The sequence below is a fragment of the Colletotrichum fructicola genome (genome assembly GCF_000319635.2).
Source record: "Colletotrichum fructicola Nara gc5 chromosome Unknown KSG_Nara_v1_contig02, whole genome shotgun sequence".
NCBI lineage: Eukaryota > Fungi > Ascomycota > Sordariomycetes > Glomerellales > Glomerellaceae > Colletotrichum > Colletotrichum fructicola.
This window is the reverse complement of record NW_027094052.1, coordinates 5,510,291-5,528,458: the sequence shown is the minus strand read 5'-3', so window position 1 is coordinate 5,528,458 and position 18,168 is coordinate 5,510,291. Positions and strand designations below refer to the sequence as shown.

Below are 18,168 nucleotides of genomic sequence, written 5' to 3'. Positions count from 1 at the left end.
ATTGAGATCCTTCTTGTAAAGAGATAACCCAGCAAGACTGAACGATGAGGGCTGATAATGGCGGTGAGCTGTTGTACGGGTAAGGGACGTCCAGCATCTAATGAGTGGAGTCCGGCAAAGGAATTGCCCGCTCACAAGACAATTCCTGACAGGAGTTAAACCGACTGCCACAGATATTGATAGGTTTTAACATTACCCCAGCCAGCCCCCAGAGCCTTTCGATATCTGATGCGGAACTTTCCAGCCCGAGCTTAGGTCGAACGTTCAAGTATTAGCGTCATTGCTGTTGGGTTTGGGGTGATACTTATGGTCCAGATACTTGAGAAAGGACTGGTCGGACATAAGACGAGGCAACGACGAGCCACAGGACAACGTGCTGGGAAGATGGAGACGGCCGGAAATACTGTAGAAGTCCGAGGCCGAGATGTTGAACCAAGGTACAGGAAACAGCGAGTAGGAGCGATCGATGGGTGAAGCCGGGCTCCTTCAGGTCTTCGGTTTCGGTAATAAGGTTTAATGCTTCAATCACCTGAATGCTTCCTTAACATGCGTGGAGCTGTACTCGATGAGATTTTCAAACGGAAGAAAGAGAGAGAATTACGAAAGAGAAAAAAAAACCTAATACGCAGGGAGATGAAGCCTATAAAAGGGCAACATGACTGCCATACATCCACGATCCTCAGTCCTTCACAGCGCACCACCTAGCTCCTCTCATACCAGTCTTTTTAATAAGGACCATGTCTCTTCCGCTTACGGTTGTTTTGGTGACCGGCGCAAACCAGGGCATAGGTCTCGAGGTCGCCAGGAAGTTGTCAGCTGAGAACACAAACTATCATATAATTATGACTGGTCGGCGACAAGATGCGATTGAGAAAGCTGCCCAAGAGCTTCAACTTGAAGGACACTCTGTCGAGCCACTAGTTCTTGATTTAACCTCAGATAAGTCCATTGAAGAAGCAGTGGCTTACGTGTCCAATAAGTACGGCTTCCTCGATGTCTTGATCAACAATGCAGGGATCGGTGGTGACTCGCCAATGGGACCATGGGCGCGCAAAGAGTGGCAGAAGGTTTTCGACACCAACGTCTTTGGCACCTTCGCCGTGACCGACAGCTTCCTCCCACTGCTGGCTAACTCGACAAAGACCAAGCGGATTGTATTCGTGTCGTCGGAACTGGGCAGCCTCGCATGGAAGACCGAACCATCGAAGGCATTCGTGCTTCCGTACAAGGTGTACGCCGCCAGCAAGACAGCGCTGAACATGATGGCTGTCAATCTTGCCGCGCAGTATGCACAGGATCCTACGTGGAAAATCAACATGGCTTGTCCAGGCCATTGCGCTACCAGCTTTACCGACTTTCAAGCACCTCGAAGCGCCGCAATGGGTGCTGTGAGTGTCTGCCGCTTAGCTACCTTGCAACCTGATGGGGAGACGGGGACGTTTTCAAATAGTGAGGGAATCATCCCATGGTGAAGATCAGAGATCTGATCCTTCACCTGAAGATAAGCTTATGGTGTTGAATGTAATAATCAATTCGGAAATAATGGTCCCGCAGAATTGTTTTGCGACGAATATTCAAATGTGCGGCCCTCGGCGATGGGATACGTGCTTCATCTCGTTTTGCATTTGCTCTCCAAAGTCTGGTCTGAGAGTACATAGCTTAGTAGAAGTGACTCTTTCAGGGTGAGAGACGTGAACTACTCCAGCTCAGACCTTCGCATGAACGAACAGTATAGCCGAGTGCTGTGATACCTCGTGTTTCTGAGGGATACTCGTACAAGCCTCTGGCATACGCACCTGTGTTTAGATATCATACACGCACAACCAACCAGTTCGATTTCAAACCGAGATGAAAGTCACACAGATTTTGTCCTATAACGGGAGGTTCAGTCACGAGTTCGGCACTCGTTTTAAAGTCGTGTCATCTCAGCCTGATTATACCATGCTCATTTTGGAAGTCGGGAAAGCAGCCAGGCGTTTGGTTGGTCTGTTAGCCGGCGAGAGACCAAGACCTAGAAATCCATCTGACCACGATTTTCAGAAGCCCATGAGGGTCCGCACGATGGCAATTCTGCCGGAGAGGATATGTTTACTAATTGCCGCTTCAGACAGCTCAAGACTGTCTAAATGTGCCAGATGAACTAGATACCTAAGATGGCAAGAGAGAATCACAAATTGTTCCATGCGGGTTACATTTGCACACTTCAGTCAGATAAGTCTGAGTGAAGGGGTGACAGAGACATCTGAGGTCGTGTGTAAAGGGGCCCAGGACCACTTGTTTGAGACTCTAGTCAGGTTTACAAGCATGCGATGGCCAATCAATGATACTGTCTTCTCCCAAAAGTATATCAGCTGGCTTTGCTGTTATTTATTACACGTGAGATGTCTGATTATCGGCCCATCAACAGTTCTTCGTTTCTCATCTTCTTCGTTAGACTCCGAGAGACGCCAATGGCCTGTACAGAAGCTTCTTCGGCAACATTGCCAGAGCCTCTTCCAGCTACAGGTCACCAAGATAAGAAGGATCAATTCTCGGACCTGATGCCAGCAGAGCTTGGAGGCCTTGAGGTCTCTGAGCCTGTGAAATACGGCCCGCATCAAGGTTCAGAATTTCAAGCTGTCACAACTGGTGGCATGGATTACGCAGGACACTGCCAATACCCACAAGGCCAGAGCACAACAACCACCTGTCTCGACAGGCATGGCTCGAATCTACTCGAGAGGCGGGACTCCAGAGAGAAACGTCTCTTTGGCGCTAATAAAGCCTTGTTTTGGCTGGGGATACTCTGTTTGATCCTCTTCACAGGCGTGATAGCTGCATCCGTCATAGCCGGGTCGAAAGCAAAATCACTCAGTCTAATGGAACAGAGTTATAGAGAGTATGAGTCCCATCTATGTCTATCAATTTCGAAACTATTTCTCACTCGATACTCAGGCTTCGAGCCTCAGTTGCTCCCCCATTTTCACCAACTTCGTCGAACGAAACCATGACATCGATTCCAATCCCAAAGGCAGCTACGGAAGTACACGGAGAGGCCTTGCCCAACTGCACGTCGTCCAAGTACACAGTACCTGGCTCGAATATTTCGTTCATACGCGAATGCTCGACGGATTACCCGAATCAAGATATGGGCCAAGTGCCGCTCACAAGAATGGAGGACTGTATGAACCTTTGTGCTGCATTGCAAATCTCGGTTCAAAGTGTGCATGGACACTGCGTTGGCGTTGCCTGGAAGACAGGTAAAAAGAATTCAAGGCAGGGAGAAGGCAACAACTTTTGTTTTTTGAAGTACGAGAAAGGTCTCAAAGGTGGCGGCAGCGAGACGATTGAGTCGGCTTGGATAGAGGGCGGAGAGAAGAACGAAAATCCACAGTCTCGTTTTCATCAGCCTTCCATTTCATACTAGATGTATTTGATAAAAGACGTGGCCTGCACCTATGATGGGAGCACAATCATCCTAATTTCTACCAGTCTTGATGCCATCAAGTCCCTCCCGTTGTATTTTGCGGATCAGGACCGGGTTTGATGGATTGGGGAAGACCTGAGAATGAGGTTAATGCTCTGGTCAGTGAAGGGAATGGCTAACCCAGCTTATCTTACCTGGTTCTCAAAGTGGACACTCTTATGCCTTCCTTGACCCTCTGGATTCTTGATATCATAGTTCAGAAGAATGAAGGCGACGATGAGCTTGATTTCGATGTCGGCGAGAAATCGGCCGGGGCAAGCCGTCTTCCCGTAACCCCATCCCAGCATATCCTTGCGAGCACTGACGTAGTGGTGTTTGGCACTGGTCTCCTCATCCTCGTGACGCTTTTTGAGAAATCTGTATCCATCAAAGCTGGTCGCATCTTCGTAGAAATCGGTGTCGCGGTGGATTGCAAAGGTTGGGAACTCTAGCTTGGTGCCCTTGGGAATGAAGGTGCCATCTGATAAGGTGACATCCCTTGTCGCGCGTCGTTGCAGGGTAGCTGGAAAATTCTGTTAGTATATTGCCAATCGCAAAAATGGGAAGTTCCATACTCAGATTAGGTGAGTTTAGACGATGGGCTTCGCGGATGAAGCTGTCAAGCTTGTGCATATCCCACAGAGCTGCCTTGGAGAGAACACCGTCAAACTTGCGCAGGGTATCAACAACCTCCTGCCTCAGCTCCGGAACATACTCAGGATGAGAAGAGAGTTCGAAAAGAGTTTGCGTCAAAACGGCGGACGTAGTGTGAATGCCTCCAACTGCGAGATTCATCTGCTCCTTGAGGTGCATATCGATGATCGACGAAGAGGTTCCGGCTGCCTTGCGCGACATATGGTACAAGACACTCGTCGGCTGTGGTTCGGATGATCCTTGGCTTTCTCGCTTGTTGAAGTTCTCAATGGCCTGCACTAGAATCGAGCGCCCGTCACTCAACTGACGTTGAATCTCAGAGTATTCCGGCAGGAACCTGTGAACCAATGGTCTCATGAAGCCAGGCCAGAACTTCAGCTGGTGGGCATATGAGGTGCCAGACTGGACATACTCCGTGGTAAGGGTAATCCATGTATCGTTGTGCGGTGCCTGGTTGTCGATCATGACTCTGGCAGTGAGAATGCCGAGCATGCGAAGCATCTTGGGGTATATGTTCACCGGAGTCCAGTCTGTGAAGTATCGAATGTCAAAAACCCTGTATCATACCAAAATAAGTAAGGCATTACCTTCGTTGTCTCCCAAAGCGCCAGGAATGTAGCCTTGAATAAGTTCAGTGAACTCAGGAATGAACTTTGCTGTGTGGGTATGGCCATTAGAACATGCTGCCGACATAACTCATCATGCAAAGCCACTCACGCAGGTGGGGGATGATTTCTTTCTTGAAGGTAGTTAGAGAGAACTCCTTCAGCCCTCCCATGTAGGTGTAGTCGATAAGCAAATCCTACATAGGTTGATCTGTCAGTCTTGCCCATTTGAGTTACCCCAGCCAAGCCACTTACATGATCAAGAGAGTTGTGGAAGCTCAACCCAGGCTCTTTGGAAATCTCTTCCACATACTGATGAGGGAATACAAGCTTAACACCTGAAGTTTGCTTGTAAGCGACGACGATTTTCAATCGCTTCACGGATGTACACACCATCGGCAGTGTCGACACCAAAGATACGGTCCTTAAACTAAGGCAATCGTTAGCTCAACCTTCCAAACCAGCAATTGCGTCCTACCTGCTCGTATCCCTTCTGAACGATTCCTGGGGCATCAAAGCTGTATTGAGCTTTCCGCTTCTTGGCATCTTTGACATCGAATCCTACAAGAGGAACGTTGGGTGTCTTTGGCATAGAGTTGCGGAAGGCTACCAGGGCGGCAACTCCACAAAGGAGCACCCAGGCCCAGACTGCGGGCGGAGCCGACACGAAATCAGCCATGGAATGGTAGAATGTTGAGATTGACATTTCGAACTTCAGCTAAGCGTTGAAACTCATTGAAGATGCCGTGATCCTTAATTCTTTGGATTCTTTCCCTTTTAATCAAGTTTACATGGAGAATCATCGTGTCATTGACGACATGACAATTTTTCTTCTTTGGCCCAGCAACCCGCTCTGTCGCAGAAATCTCATCGCCACTCCGGAGTCCGCAACTTGCCGTGACAATTACAGATCGTGAATTCCTCATTGGTGGGCAAGACCCTGATTTCGATGACAATGCGGCCACCCTGGCCGGATGATCGACCACTTTCTAACGGGAACGGAAGATCGACGAGCCAAGACACAATGCTAAATCTCCGGCAAGATTCCCGCGTGCAACTCGTAGCAATTTCCATGGATGCGATCTCAGCTTGTGAGTTCCGAATTTCCGGGATCCGAAATCCGGGTGGGGCAGCCGGAAAGGCCGGCGACGCGAAGTTTAGCTTGGGCCATCAAAACTCACGGAAACAGATGGCTTCATTTTGACCGAGATCTATGTACCAACTCAATCAAGCCGAGTGGGATAGAGGCCGATGAGAACTTTGAGTCATGAGATATCAAATCTCGACATTCTAAGTGTGGAACATGTGACCTCATCAAGCCCGTGTACTGAGCATTTCCTCGAGCAAATGTCATCTTCAAGAAGTCAACCCAAACGCAACTGATCTGTTTGACCCCGGGGTAATCAACAATTTTCACCAAAATGACTGAGCGCACGCCTCTGCGAGTCGCCATCATTGGAGGTGGCATAGCCGGCCTCGCAGCGGCTCGAGTTCTCCGCGAGCAACATGATGTTACTGTCTACGAGCGCAACGCGTCCGACACAGCTGAGGCTGGAGCAGCCGTTGGTCTTGGGCCTAACGGCACAAAGATGGCAAAGTCTTTGGGACTGGCCAAAGAGTCTCTGAAGGCTGTTGTGTCGAGCGGCTTTCGCACTTTCGACCAAACTGGAGCTTTACTCAAAGAATCTCGAATGGACTGTGCCAAGGCTTTCGGTTCTGAGTGGTGGATGGTTCACCGACAGGATTTGAAAGACGCGCTTTTTGAGGCCGCGACCGGCGAGGGATCGGAATGGCCTGGAAAGCCAGCAAGGATCGTTTTTAAGTCACGTGTTGAAAATGTTGACCCTGAAAATGGTTTGATCCAGCTGGGGGACGGATCGATAGTTGAAGCTGACTTGATAATCGGTATGAATCACTCTTACATTGCTTTACAGGTAGAGACTAACATGACTCAAAAAGGTGCTGATGGCATCCACTCAAAGACGCGGGCAGCTGTTGTCGGGCTGGAACATCCACCGCCAGTGCCAGCCAACATCTCACTGTACCGTTTCACAGTTCCTCTCTCCCAGGTAACGGAACTTCTTGGAGAAATACCAGATGCTTTGAAGTCTGAAGACGGAACATTCTTGGCCTCATTCATCGCGGCAGATGGGTCTAACAGGAATGCTGTCATCTATCCATGCAGAAACAGAGAAATCATGAATTTCGCCTGTGCTGTCCCGGACTCTATTCTCAAACAACAGAGTCAAGAGTCGTGGACTCAAGATGGCGACCTTGAGGAGATGATTCGCCATTTTGAAGACTTTCCGCCGTGGCTGCACACCATAATGAGGTAAGAAAACAGTCAATTACTCACTCTACACTGCAACCATGCCTCGCGTGCTGACCAATGCGACCTTGAAGGAGTCTTTCAAATGCCAAGCTTTATCAGTTAAGAGACGCTGATTCTCTTCCTTCTTATGCAAGAGGGCACGTGGCACTTATCGGAGATGCCGCTCATCCTATGGTACCTTACCAGGGTCAAGGTGCAAATCAAGCACTTGAGGATGCTGAAGCTCTTAGACTTTTCTTGCGACCAGGTCTTACATCCAATGACCTCGCTGGGGTGTTGAAGACATGGGACAGTGCGAGGCGACCGAGAGCTTCTCAAGTTCAACTGAACTCAAGGGTTGCAGCTGCCAAGGTTTCACCCGAAGTCATCTTACAGAGAATGAGGTTCAACTGGACGTATGATGGAATTGATGAGTTTCTCAAATCTAAGGATCATTAGTTGCGCTATCCATATTGCTGTGACAGCAGTTAGTGCTGTAATTAAGTAAAATCACGGGATCAGAAGATACGTCACAACCTTGTTTGTCCTTGTACGTTGCAAACTGACTGGGCTTGGGACCAAGTCAATTAACGAGTTCACTGGTGAGATTATTTGGCTTTTGAGATCATGTGATAAGATGAATAGTCCAAGATGAATAGTCCTCTCTCACGTGGTGACCTTTGGAACATCGCTCGTTATTGTCGAAATCTCTCCCTAAGATGTTGTTCTAAAGCAGTTGGCTTACGAATATGTTCCAACGACGCAGTTTCCTTCATCTTCCAAAGCCCCTGATCAGCTATGAGTGCAGCCGTTTGAGGTAGATACTCAATGTATCTTGCCCTGCCCTTCTCCCTGCGCATGCCAGCGACCTCGTTGGCTAGATCCACCAAGTCACCTTGGCGCCTTACTTCGACATAGGTTCCAGTCGTTTCCTCGTATATCAACGCTAGGTCCTCGATGGTGTGCTCCCCGGATCGTATTCTGAAGAAACCGCCCTTGCCTTTACTGACGCCCTCTCCGTTTAGGAGGATCTCGATGGTCCAAGCCGCTGCATCATCCTGGTCCGTCCAAGAGTGAAGCTGCTTGTTTCCATCCCCCCAATACTTCATGACGGGTATGTCTCCAGTGATATCAAATCCGCCGGGTCCGTATGGAGTGTATAGCAAGTCCGCAAATACCCCTGTAAAGATGTACACCGGGTTGATGGGGCTTGTCATTGCCGCTTGTTGCTCAAAAGCGATGTGCGAGTCGTAGTGTTCGAATTCTCCAAACTTGATTCTCGTCCAGTCATTATTCCAAGAGGATGCAATGAATATTTTGACGTGCGCACGCTCAGCAGCGCGTAGAAGTAAAAGATTTGCATCGAGGTCGAGTATCGGGTTTGGCGTGTAAGCGCAAACGACAGCATCAACTCCTGTGACAGCTGCGTCTAAGGCCGGAATATCGTAGTAGTTCTGAATTGTGACGAAGGATTCCAATTCCCGATGAAGGTCGGCCTCCAGTTTCGCGGGGTCACGGCCCAAACCCCGAACTGACAAGCCGCGCGCCCTAGCAGCTCTTGCTAAACGACGCCCTAAGCTGCCAGTGATTCCCGCAATGAGAACGATCATGACGATACAGCCTGGGTAGAAATTGAGAGTGATGCGTGACTGCAAAGGCCTTCAACTCTGAACAAACCGATTTTCGACATATGAAACTCCTCATTTCAAGAACTCATCGGTTCGACAGATCTGGATGGAGGTGGAAAGGATATGGCCATGAAACTCTCTCGGTGACCGCTCGGGCACTGTTGTTGTCGGCGACCACAACGCAGTGCTTTCCTGAACAAAATTCTGCAAAACCACCTGTTTTGGGACACCAATTGTCCGTTTAGTTGTCCGAGACTCAATTATGCTGATAAATCGATGCTGGCGATCTTCATTGTGCACCCTATATTGCTCAATATGCGCCGTGGTTTCCGCGGAGCCCGCGGGGTTTGGATCCTGGGCCTGCGGATGTGTGGTTTTTATCGCTGTCGTAGGGGCCGGCCTTGTTCAGTAATCGTCGTCACAATTGGCTACTGTACGAATAACACTCAAGCAACTTAGGCGAAAAGTGCCCTTTGCATACGTACGGGTACGAATAAGTCGTAATTCTCGGGTTTTTTGCTAACATCTTAGGCCCCTGGCACGACTGAGACCCAGCTTGGCATTTAAAGACTCCACGACGCGACCCCTTTAGAGATTGTGGCCTCGGTTTCGGTATCGGGAACCAAGTTCCGGCTCCCACACTGGGAGGTCGGCGATTTTAGCGGCCGTCGGACGGGACCCTTTCGCCGATCGTCCCATGGCTTGTTCCAATGAGCAGAGAATCTCAAAAACAGGAACCGTCTTGTCAACGACGTAGACTGTTATTTTAGCGCGATCCCACGTGTGTTCGATCCCATTTGGGAAGACAGCTATCGAGTTTGTTCGCACGGCGCTGCCAACAGGGCGGGATTTCACCCTGAATGTACTGAAACTTCACCCTCGCCGTGCATGTGCTGTTTATTAACCCGCTGCCACAGATGACTGGAAATCATCGAAATTATTAGGTGTCGTTTTCTCACACCTCGTAGAACATCTTAAAATGAACCGAAACGCGCTGGCGGGCGCACAGAACCTCACTTCGACAAGACCAAAGACATGGCAAGGGTGTGGAAGCACGGACATGCTGCCGGAGCATCCCCCGAAGAGATCCACTTGGATGGCGTCTAGCAACTCGCGGAGCTCCGCGACCACTTTAGGATCGGAGAATCGGTCTTTACACGGGAAAACATTTAACAACAACACCCGGCGATGCTTTTTTCTTTTATGATTGTGCTTGATCCTCTCTTCACCGGTCAAAAGCCGAATTTCCAGACACAGATACGACAACAGAAGCACTTCAATGCACATACTGAGCATACGTGGGCAAGCTAGCGTCCAACGCCAATTTGGAACTAGGTCGCTGTGTCGTGATTACATCACCATTGAAACATGTGTTCATCCGATGTCATCGAGAGGGGTTGCTTGAACTCCCAGCACCCCTACTCTACACTGCTATTTTGAACTTCTCATCTCCAAGGATTTGTGCAAACCAGCCGTTTAAATCATCATGTCCGAGATCCAAGACTTCAAAGTTGATATTCCGCGGGAAGAGGTTGACCGTCTGCGACGCAAGCTGAAGGACACACGACTACCAGGACGACCAGTTGTTCCCGATGCGGGTAAAAACTACGGTAAAATCACTGCGCACATCAACGTTGAAGTTAAGCCTGACTGACTATGACTCCTAGGACCTGAGTATGGTTGGGCTGAGAATCTGTATAATGCCTGGACCAACGATTTCGACTGGTATGAAGTCCAGGAAGAGATGAACAGGGTTCCACACCACATCACCACCATCGAAGACTTGAAGATCCACTTCGTTCATGCCAAGTCGGAAAATGCCAACGCGATTCCCCTTCTCACCATCCACGGCTGGCCTGGCTCGTTCTGGGAATTTAGCCAGGTCTGGGAGCCGCTGACACGCCCGAGCAATCCTGACGACCAGGCCTTCCATGTGGTCTCACCTAGCATGCCTGGCTTCTGCTGGTCGTCTTGGCCACCACGCGCTGGTTGGAAGCTTCAGGACAACGCGCGAGTCTTCGATAAGCTCATGAAAAAGCTGGGATACGACGAGTACATGATTCAGTGCGGCGATTGGGGATCGTTTGTAGGTCGTGAATTGGGTGTCAAATACACCGACTCTTGCAAGCTCGTGCATCTCAACTTCGCCCCGAGCCCGATGCCTGAGGGCGTGGAATACTCTGAGCGGGAGCAGAAAGTAGCGGAGAGGAACGAGGACTGGCTTAAGAACCATATGGGCTATGCAGTTTGCATGAGAAGCCGAGTGAGTATATTCGATGCCGACGCTTTTCTATCAAGCCCCTAAAGTTCATTCTAACGCATGCATCTTAGCCTCATACCATCGGAATCGCATTGCACGACAACCCGATGGGTATCCTGATGTGGGTCGGCGAAAAGTACAACGAAGCAGCCAACCCTGAGAACCAGAAGAAGCCCTTCTGGACGAAGGCAATCCTGACGACAGCATCGCTGTACTTCTTCACAGGATGCATCCTACCCTCGACCTTGCCTTACTTTGAGAGCCCGACTCATGACAAGTTCCCCGAATTTGCACTCAAAGAGGAAAACTGTATCAAGGTGCCCTTTGGATACACTTCGTTCTTGTGGGACACCGAGCCAGGTTCGAAGCGCGCTGTGGAAAGAACCGGCAACCTTGTTTTCTACAAAGGTGAGCAAAGAGGACAGATCAGAAAGACTATCATCTAGTTTTCTAACTATTCGCAGAACGCGATAATGCTGGCCACTTTGCTGCGCTGGAGCATCCCGAGGGTCTCATGCAGGATGTCCGGGAGCTGGCCTCGAAAGCCTGGCGGAACAAGCCCGAGACAGAGCCGGTTAGTGGGGGCTTTAGGCCTTCTCGCAGGCTGGTAGACTCCCGGGTTCGACCTGAATATCTGCCTTGAGCGATGGTGCATATTCATACGGACTTCTGGATCACGAAGAATGTCGGAACTTAGATGAAATTAAACCAGCATCGAAACCAACGACATAAATGCGTTTTTTCCAGTCATGTCGTTTTTCTTAGAACACGTGGTTGTAACGTGTGGCGTCTCTTTTCAGTGCCCCAACCTCTGTACTCGGCAACATCAACGTTGCTTTAGTTATTCCCGTGGCCACTAGCCCAGCGTATTTTGTCTGTCAGGAACCTACTGAGACATCCAGGCTCGCCATACGTCATGAAATTTAAGCCAGTTGAAATAGGAGCAGACAAATTGCAAGATAGCCATAGAATTATCGGCCTGGGTCTCTTGAAGCTATAGAATCATAATTGGTCAACCTTCAGCCTTTAATGTCATAGCTTTGGAACGCCATTGAGGCGCGATAAAATCGCAAAGCTGGATTAGACCTAGCATAGCCAAGCTCTGTGCCTCTCAATCCTTTGGCAGCTTTAGGCTGCCACAGTGCTGCCTACAGACCCCTGAAGCTAGGCTCGCGACTAAGTGGGGGCTGCCTTCTCATATATCAAGCTAGCTGAACTGCACTTCTGCGGATGACAGTGAGGTCGATTTTCTTCTCCTTGTTTACACTTATCACAGTAATCACACCATGGAACTGAACGATTTCCCGACAGAGGTGCTGGGTCTTATCCTTCGATCGCTCTTCGACGAGAAGGGTGCGTACGGCGAATTCGTGCACGGCGACCATGACATCGCTAACGCCCGATTGGTGTGCCGGAAATGGAACACGCTTGCGACACCTCACCTCTTCGAGACAATCACGCTCGTACACCATGATGCCCCGGAAGCCGACTTTGACGAGGACGAAGATGTAGAAGAAGCAGACAGCAGCGAATTCCGAATGTGGAACAAGATGGTCGACAATGACACCATCCGCAACGTGGCTCAGTGCGCAGTTATCAGGAGTGCCCCCGAAGATTTGGCAAACGACGGTGACTGGGAGATCTGGGAGGACTGGAAGAACAAGGGCGAGTTCCCACGATTCACTAATGCTGTGGCCCGTATCACTGAGTTGAAGAACTTGAGAATGTTGCACCTGCACTTCGGCGACAAATGCCGAGGGGAAAGGGTAGAGTCTACGGCTTGGGATGATGGGTGGGAGGACGGCGTTGAGCCTCTTGGTGCTCGATCCGCAACTCTCAAGACGGTCTTCGACGCGATGGCAACCCGGGCTAAGGATTCAGATGCCACCAACATACGATGGCTGAGACTGGAGAACGTGCAAAATACTTCCCTCGAAAGCCTGGTTACGTCGGAGATGGCAGACACAGTCAAACACATCACTCGGCTGGATCTCCTGGTTCTGGAAGAATGCAACGAGCACGGTCCCGACCACGACCTTTATTGCAAGGAGCGATGGCTATTCGAACCTCACCTACAAAAGGAGATCTTGCCAAAATTCTCCGACTCTCTGACGACATTGACTCTTGGCTTTCAAGAGTACTGGGGAACTGCTCCTGGTTACTTTGATGGAAAGGGACTGGAATTCCCGCATCTCAAGACGCTCAACCTCATCAATTTCGTCATTTCCCACCATGACCACTTCAACTGGGTCTTGGCGCAGACATCCTTGACAACTCTGCGCTTGCTCAACTGCCGCATCGCCTCTCACCTGCGTATCCATGGCGAACTACTGACTAAGTCGGGCACGCCTACCCATGATTGGGAACGATGCCCGCATGGCGCATTTGGTTTCACGTTCAACGACGACCGTGTTTACACGTTCTCAGGGAGGTGGGAAACCATTTTCAACAGCATCCACACAAAGCTCACGAATCTCACCGACTTCTACTTCGATACTGTACAATGCTTGAATCATCCTTTCAGACGTTTGGAAAACATGAGAAACCGTCTGTTCCCCAATCGTTACATTGTCTTGGACTCTGGCCTTCTCCCTAGCCCGTGGATTGAGTCTTCCGAACGCGACGGCAAGATGGAATTTGGGAATAACGACCCTACCCCAGTTGCGCCAAACAGCCCGGACAATCGCTACAATGGGACATGCGAGCTAAACGTTGAGAAGGAGTTATCAAGATATGATTTTCGAGCGTTCGACTCGTTGATTAGAGCAGCGTGGAACAGAAAGAATGGCTGGGATTAGTGGTCATCAAGAAGTTCTCCGCCGATCACTAGACCACCTGCAAGGCCACGTCCAGCAGTTGTTTTCGGTGCCTCAGCTCAGTAGGTTGGACTGCAAGGTACAGCAATAGTTGAATACAAGACTGTTTGTATTGATGAAGATCAAAAACGCTATGAACATGCCTCGTATATGACTTCCTCCACTAGTCAATGTATAAATACAACCCTATTTAGCTGTACCAAACAATGTTGGCCGGGCCAGACGACAGGCCGAGGTGGGCAACAGCTGCCGCAGTCGTAGAGGAGCCGCTAGCATCAATCTTCCATACTTCCAGGAAGTTCGAGCCGCTGTCCGTGATGCCAAAGTAGTCCTCGCTGAACTTGGCAGGGGAGACCGCGTTCGCAGAACCACCGCTGTTCGTGGTGGGGAGGAGGAAGAGCTGCTCGGTGATAGCGCCGGTGGAGCTGTCAAGGGCAAAGGCCGAGACGTATCCCGGGATACCAACGGTGCGGGATCGCGTGGCAGCGATGAGGTACTTGGGCGCGGTGGCGCTCGAGTTGCTGCTGGGAACGGAGAACATGACCTCGTCGGCCCAGTAGGAGGAAGAGTTGGTGTATCCTGAGTGGGAGTTAGCAAGCGTATTCGGCAAATCCAAACATGATGAAACATACCATCGGGCAGCAGAGGGTAGGTGGTGTTGGTGAAAGTCAGCTTGCCGGTGGTGGCATCACGCTTGTAGGAAGCGATCGTGCTGGCCGCCTCGTAGACAACGTAAACCCAGCCTCCGTTGGGGTGAACGGCGAGGTGGCGGGGATCAGAGCCCTCGGCCGCAGCAAGGTACTGAACCTCGGCGACTTCGCCGGTGGTGTTGTCGTAGGAGTGAACCCAGACAGCGTTGCCCATGTCGTCGGCAGAGTAGATGAAGTCGTTGTTAGGGCTCATGTCGGTTCCGTGGACACCGGCGGCGCTGTCGTACGTGACATTCGCAGTAGCCTCCTGGAGGACGCCGTTGTCGTCGACTGTGATGGCCAAGGAAGAGCATCCACCTCCGTAGGGGGTTCCGAAGACGGTATAGGGGGAGTCCGTGGACGAGGTGATGAAGTTGGCGTTGGAGCCTGTTGGGGGTCAGCTTAGGTTCTCGCACCAAGTTCACAACTGGACTTGCAGTTTGACGACAAGCTAACGTTGCTAGCGTACTCCAAGCTGAGGTCGTCGGTGATAGTGTAGCTCTGGAAGTAACCTGTAGTACCGACGTAGAGGTTCTTCAAGCGGGACTAGACGAGTTGTTAGCCGCACCGCTACACCAACGTATGGAGCACCAGCTTACATCAAGATGGATCCACTTTGATCCCGATGACGCATCGGTGGTGATGTTGTTAACGAGGGTGAGAGAGGAGGTCTCATCGTCAAACTCGACGCCGACGATGGTGCTGCCGGAGAAGAAACCAGAGTAGAAGTAGTGAGTGTCAGCCAGAGCCGGGACGGCTGCCGCGGCCAGAGTCAGTAACGTAAACGAGCGCATGTTGATGTGTCTGGGAAGTTGGGATGAGCAGGTCTGTCATGATCATCTGGGCATCTTGGCAACAAGGGAGATATATACAGAATCTGTAAAGATGTTTCTACCGTCGAAATGATGATTGACGAGGGCTTCGCACCGGGACAATCACTATCCCACATCACGAGGTAACTCAGCCCCATAGGATTAAGGGATGTTGCGCGGCTCAATAAGGTATACTAAGCTTTCCTACTTGGGGGATACAAGTCTACCAGTCGGAAGATCGCTGTGGAGAACGCCCCTTTGCTGTAAAGAAACAGAAACTAGATGAAAAACATAGCAACAGGAAACATCCGCCTCCGCGTACAGCCGTAAAGGAGTCGCGTCCAGCCAACTAGAGCGCCAAGAATAGACCAAGGTGTGGCTTCTCCCGTGGTGACGAAATTCAAGGGGATTGGCCTATGAGGGGATTACGCTGCCTACTGACAGGCGCACGCGTAATCAGGATCTTCGCCCAATCTGATTGCAGTAAGGGGCCGGCAGGCATCCCACAAGTCGGGCAGGGTAAACAGGTCGTCCCGCCGCTAGGAAATGCTTGTTTCAATCTAAGTGGCACTGCACGGCGTCGTCCGCGGTGGGCAATTCGTCAATTTCTTAGAGTTTTTGTTCCGGGGTGCCGCCCACATTCCGCAGCGGTCGGCCGGGGCGGATGGTACGGAGCTATCCCTTCGGACCATTCGTCACGGTAATGCCGACTCCCGTCCGCTGCGCCTGACAGAGACAAAAGACAGCGGAGAGAGGATGGCGAACAAAATCTACTTGAAGACAGAAGATCTTCCCGAAAACATCTGCCTCCTGTGCCATACGTAGCCACCATGTATGTTACCCAGGGTGCGTGGCCCTCTAGATCGGCTCCTTGTTCAACATGTAGTCGGAAAGCTTGAACCAACTGTGCCCAAAGAACATCTTCTTGGCAACAGGCACCATTGAAAAATTTTGATGCGACACTGGATATGAAGTAGATAGAGGATATTTGGTATTGGACAGGTAAAACTTGCACCCAACCGCACTGGCCCAACCCCTAAAGCGTCCCTAATTCATCACAACGTATTGATCATACAAACAGCGATCCACCATGCAACCATGGCACCACATGCTACTCTCGGAATCCCGTTCGCCTTCGAAGTCCCTGTCGCTGTGGTGCCTGTTGCAGAGGGCGAGCTTGTAGTGGGTGTTGAGGTGCCTTTAACGGAGGATGTTGAGCTGCTTTCTGCGGAGGATGTTGGCCTGGCGAGAATCAAGGTCGAATTTGTCACAACCGGGCATTGCGGAGCTCCTGTCTCCACCGCATCCTGCGCTTTGTGTACCAGTATGACTGGTTGGGTGGTGATCAAGGCATCTGGGTATGCTGTAGAGCCAGTCCAACTTACTGTGGTCGGATACGTAGTCTCAGTCCACGCGGTCCATGAAAAGTCCTCGGCTGTTATCGTCCTACCATGGTAGGTGTATGTAACATTGACCTTTGTAGCGGCGGTGGGGCGAAGGATGACAGAACAGGCAGTATTTGCGGTGTACAGGCTTCTGGGTGATTCGGAATAGCAGCCAGGGCCGAACGGCTGTGCTGTGTAGCCGCTGCATGACGTACATCAATCAGTCAGACTGTTTAGACGATGAGAGCCAGAACGAGCTGGGGCACTGCAAAAGAGACAAGTTGTGGGAAAGCGCAGTTCACTCACCAAGGACAGCACCAAATTCCGGTTTCTCCGGGCTCGAGAGCAGACATGACCATGTTGGGGACGGGATTCATGTAGGGGGTTATCTGAGACAAAGTTTGGGTCTCGGTAGAGCTTGCAGTCTTGGTGATCGTCAGGGTCGGGTCGGCAAAGACGCCGCTCAGGTCGTACGAGGTGGCATCGTATCTGATGGCCGTTCCGGCAGGAGTCCATGCGGATGGGCAAACAAGTCCTGGTGAGTGGTAAAAAACAAGACTCCTTGTAGATATGTTCGTGGCGTTGAGGAGTAGATTAAGAAGCGCAATTCCGACGTCGGGTACACATTCATCGTAGGGGCCTGGGTCTTCCAGAGTGCAGTTTTCTTGCCAACCCCCCCGACCAACATCAACGCCATTGCCAAGCTGGACAGTGACTGGTTTGGTGGCGCATGATGGTGGAGCGGTCCAAGTTGTTGTTACATCGCCGGCATTCACAAGAATAGCACCTTGAACGGTTGACGAAGGCATTGCCGCGGTAGAGTTGGGTGACCTGTTGAACGAAGGTTCGAGACTGGAAGCATCTTTGGTTCAAACATGCACGGTCATGGTTTTCTGCCTCGACAGAGCACCCTTACTTAAAGGCCATGAGTGAGATTGTTGACTCTCCTGGCTGAAGGGACTGGCCGGTCCTGAAATGCTGAGATGCGGCACAGTCCACTCATGTTCGACCTCTAGGGCTTGGCCTGAATATCAGGGAGGGCCTCGATTGCTTGAACATGCTAAGCGAGTGCTGCACGCTATGCTAAAGTTGGTTATCAAGGAAATTGCCCATCAACCTCACACCAATTGATTCCTACTATTTCTTTGCGCTAGACAAGGTGAAAGAATTCTGTGCACTTCGTATTGGTCAACGTTCGAAAAGGTCAGCACCAAGTCGTCATGGTCCCATTTGATATTATCCTCAAACGCCCAGTTCAGACGACCCCGATCGACTCGGGGCGATCACCTGACATTGCGCCTCGGTTGCTTTCGCTCTGGAGTCGAAACACACAGTCGTCGGGCGTCCGCATTGTTTCGGTTCAGTCTTCCGTGGAACTTTTGAGTTCATCGTCACTCGCCTCAGAGGACCAACTAAATGGGATTGGCCCCTTATCATCACGATATGCACCTCAACGGGTGCAAGGGATTTGATATGCGCCGTGATAGGCCGCTGCTGACATCACGTGCGATACCCCCGCCTCTATCAATAGAGTACATGTCTCACCGCTTGCAAAATGTCGCA

The 18,168-nt window shown here is 50.7% G+C and overlaps 8 protein-coding genes across 8 annotated transcripts; 4 read left to right on the top strand and 4 right to left on the bottom strand.

The window, feature by feature from the left end:
* Positions 1–737: 737 nt before the first annotated feature.
* Positions 738–1,472, top strand: tropE-6 (Short-chain dehydrogenase/reductase tropE; the record flags this gene model as incomplete). Its single annotated transcript, XM_032024708.1, has 1 exon — positions 738–1,472. One exon carries the CDS (start codon positions 738–740, stop codon positions 1,470–1,472), a length of 735 nt encoding a protein of 244 aa, XP_031878547.1.
* A 1,985-nt stretch (positions 1,473–3,457) lies between these two features.
* ATR2-7 (Cytochrome P450 monooxygenase ATR2) lies at positions 3,458–5,410 on the bottom strand (the record flags this gene model as incomplete). Its single annotated transcript, XM_032024709.1, has 8 exons — positions 3,458–3,541; positions 3,601–3,968; positions 4,021–4,629; positions 4,687–4,755; positions 4,817–4,901; positions 4,960–5,042; positions 5,098–5,134; positions 5,183–5,410. 8 exons carry the CDS (start codon positions 5,408–5,410, stop codon positions 3,458–3,460), a joined length of 1,563 nt encoding a protein of 520 aa, XP_031878561.1.
* Positions 5,411–6,125: 715 nt separating this feature from the next.
* OpS4-9 (FAD-dependent monooxygenase OpS4) lies at positions 6,126–7,040 on the top strand (the record flags this gene model as incomplete). The annotated part of the gene is made up of 2 exons (XM_032024710.1): positions 6,126–6,609; positions 6,664–7,040. The coding sequence occupies 2 exons, from the start codon at positions 6,126–6,128 to the stop codon at positions 7,038–7,040; spliced, it is 861 nt and encodes a 286-aa protein (XP_031878563.1).
* A 670-nt stretch (positions 7,041–7,710) lies between these two features.
* On the bottom strand, positions 7,711–8,625 carry CGGC5_v004313 (uncharacterized protein; the record flags this gene model as incomplete). The annotated part of the gene is made up of 1 exon (XM_032024711.1): positions 7,711–8,625. One exon carries the CDS (start codon positions 8,623–8,625, stop codon positions 7,711–7,713), a length of 915 nt encoding a protein of 304 aa, XP_031878562.1.
* A 1,504-nt stretch (positions 8,626–10,129) lies between these two features.
* On the top strand, positions 10,130–11,546 carry CGGC5_v004312 (putative epoxide hydrolase; the record flags this gene model as incomplete). The annotated part of the gene is made up of 4 exons (XM_032024712.1): positions 10,130–10,253; positions 10,311–10,906; positions 10,975–11,311; positions 11,368–11,546. 4 exons carry the CDS (start codon positions 10,130–10,132, stop codon positions 11,544–11,546), a joined length of 1,236 nt encoding a protein of 411 aa, XP_031878557.1.
* Positions 11,547–12,189: 643 nt separating this feature from the next.
* Positions 12,190–13,701, top strand: CGGC5_v004311 (uncharacterized protein; the record flags this gene model as incomplete). Its single annotated transcript, XM_032024713.1, has 1 exon — positions 12,190–13,701. The coding sequence occupies one exon, from the start codon at positions 12,190–12,192 to the stop codon at positions 13,699–13,701; it is 1,512 nt and encodes a 503-aa protein (XP_031878556.1).
* A 208-nt stretch (positions 13,702–13,909) lies between these two features.
* CGGC5_v004310 (Carboxy-cis,cis-muconate cyclase) lies at positions 13,910–15,202 on the bottom strand (the record flags this gene model as incomplete). The annotated part of the gene is made up of 4 exons (XM_066151265.1): positions 13,910–14,298; positions 14,352–14,795; positions 14,834–14,954; positions 15,008–15,202. The coding sequence occupies 4 exons, from the start codon at positions 15,200–15,202 to the stop codon at positions 13,910–13,912; spliced, it is 1,149 nt and encodes a 382-aa protein (XP_066009557.1).
* A 1,285-nt stretch (positions 15,203–16,487) lies between these two features.
* On the bottom strand, positions 16,488–17,414 carry CGGC5_v004309 (uncharacterized protein; the record flags this gene model as incomplete). Its single annotated transcript, XM_066151264.1, has 3 exons — positions 16,488–16,550; positions 16,606–16,807; positions 16,912–17,414. 3 exons carry the CDS (start codon positions 17,412–17,414, stop codon positions 16,488–16,490), a joined length of 768 nt encoding a protein of 255 aa, XP_066009417.1.
* Positions 17,415–18,168: the final 754 nt, after the last annotated feature.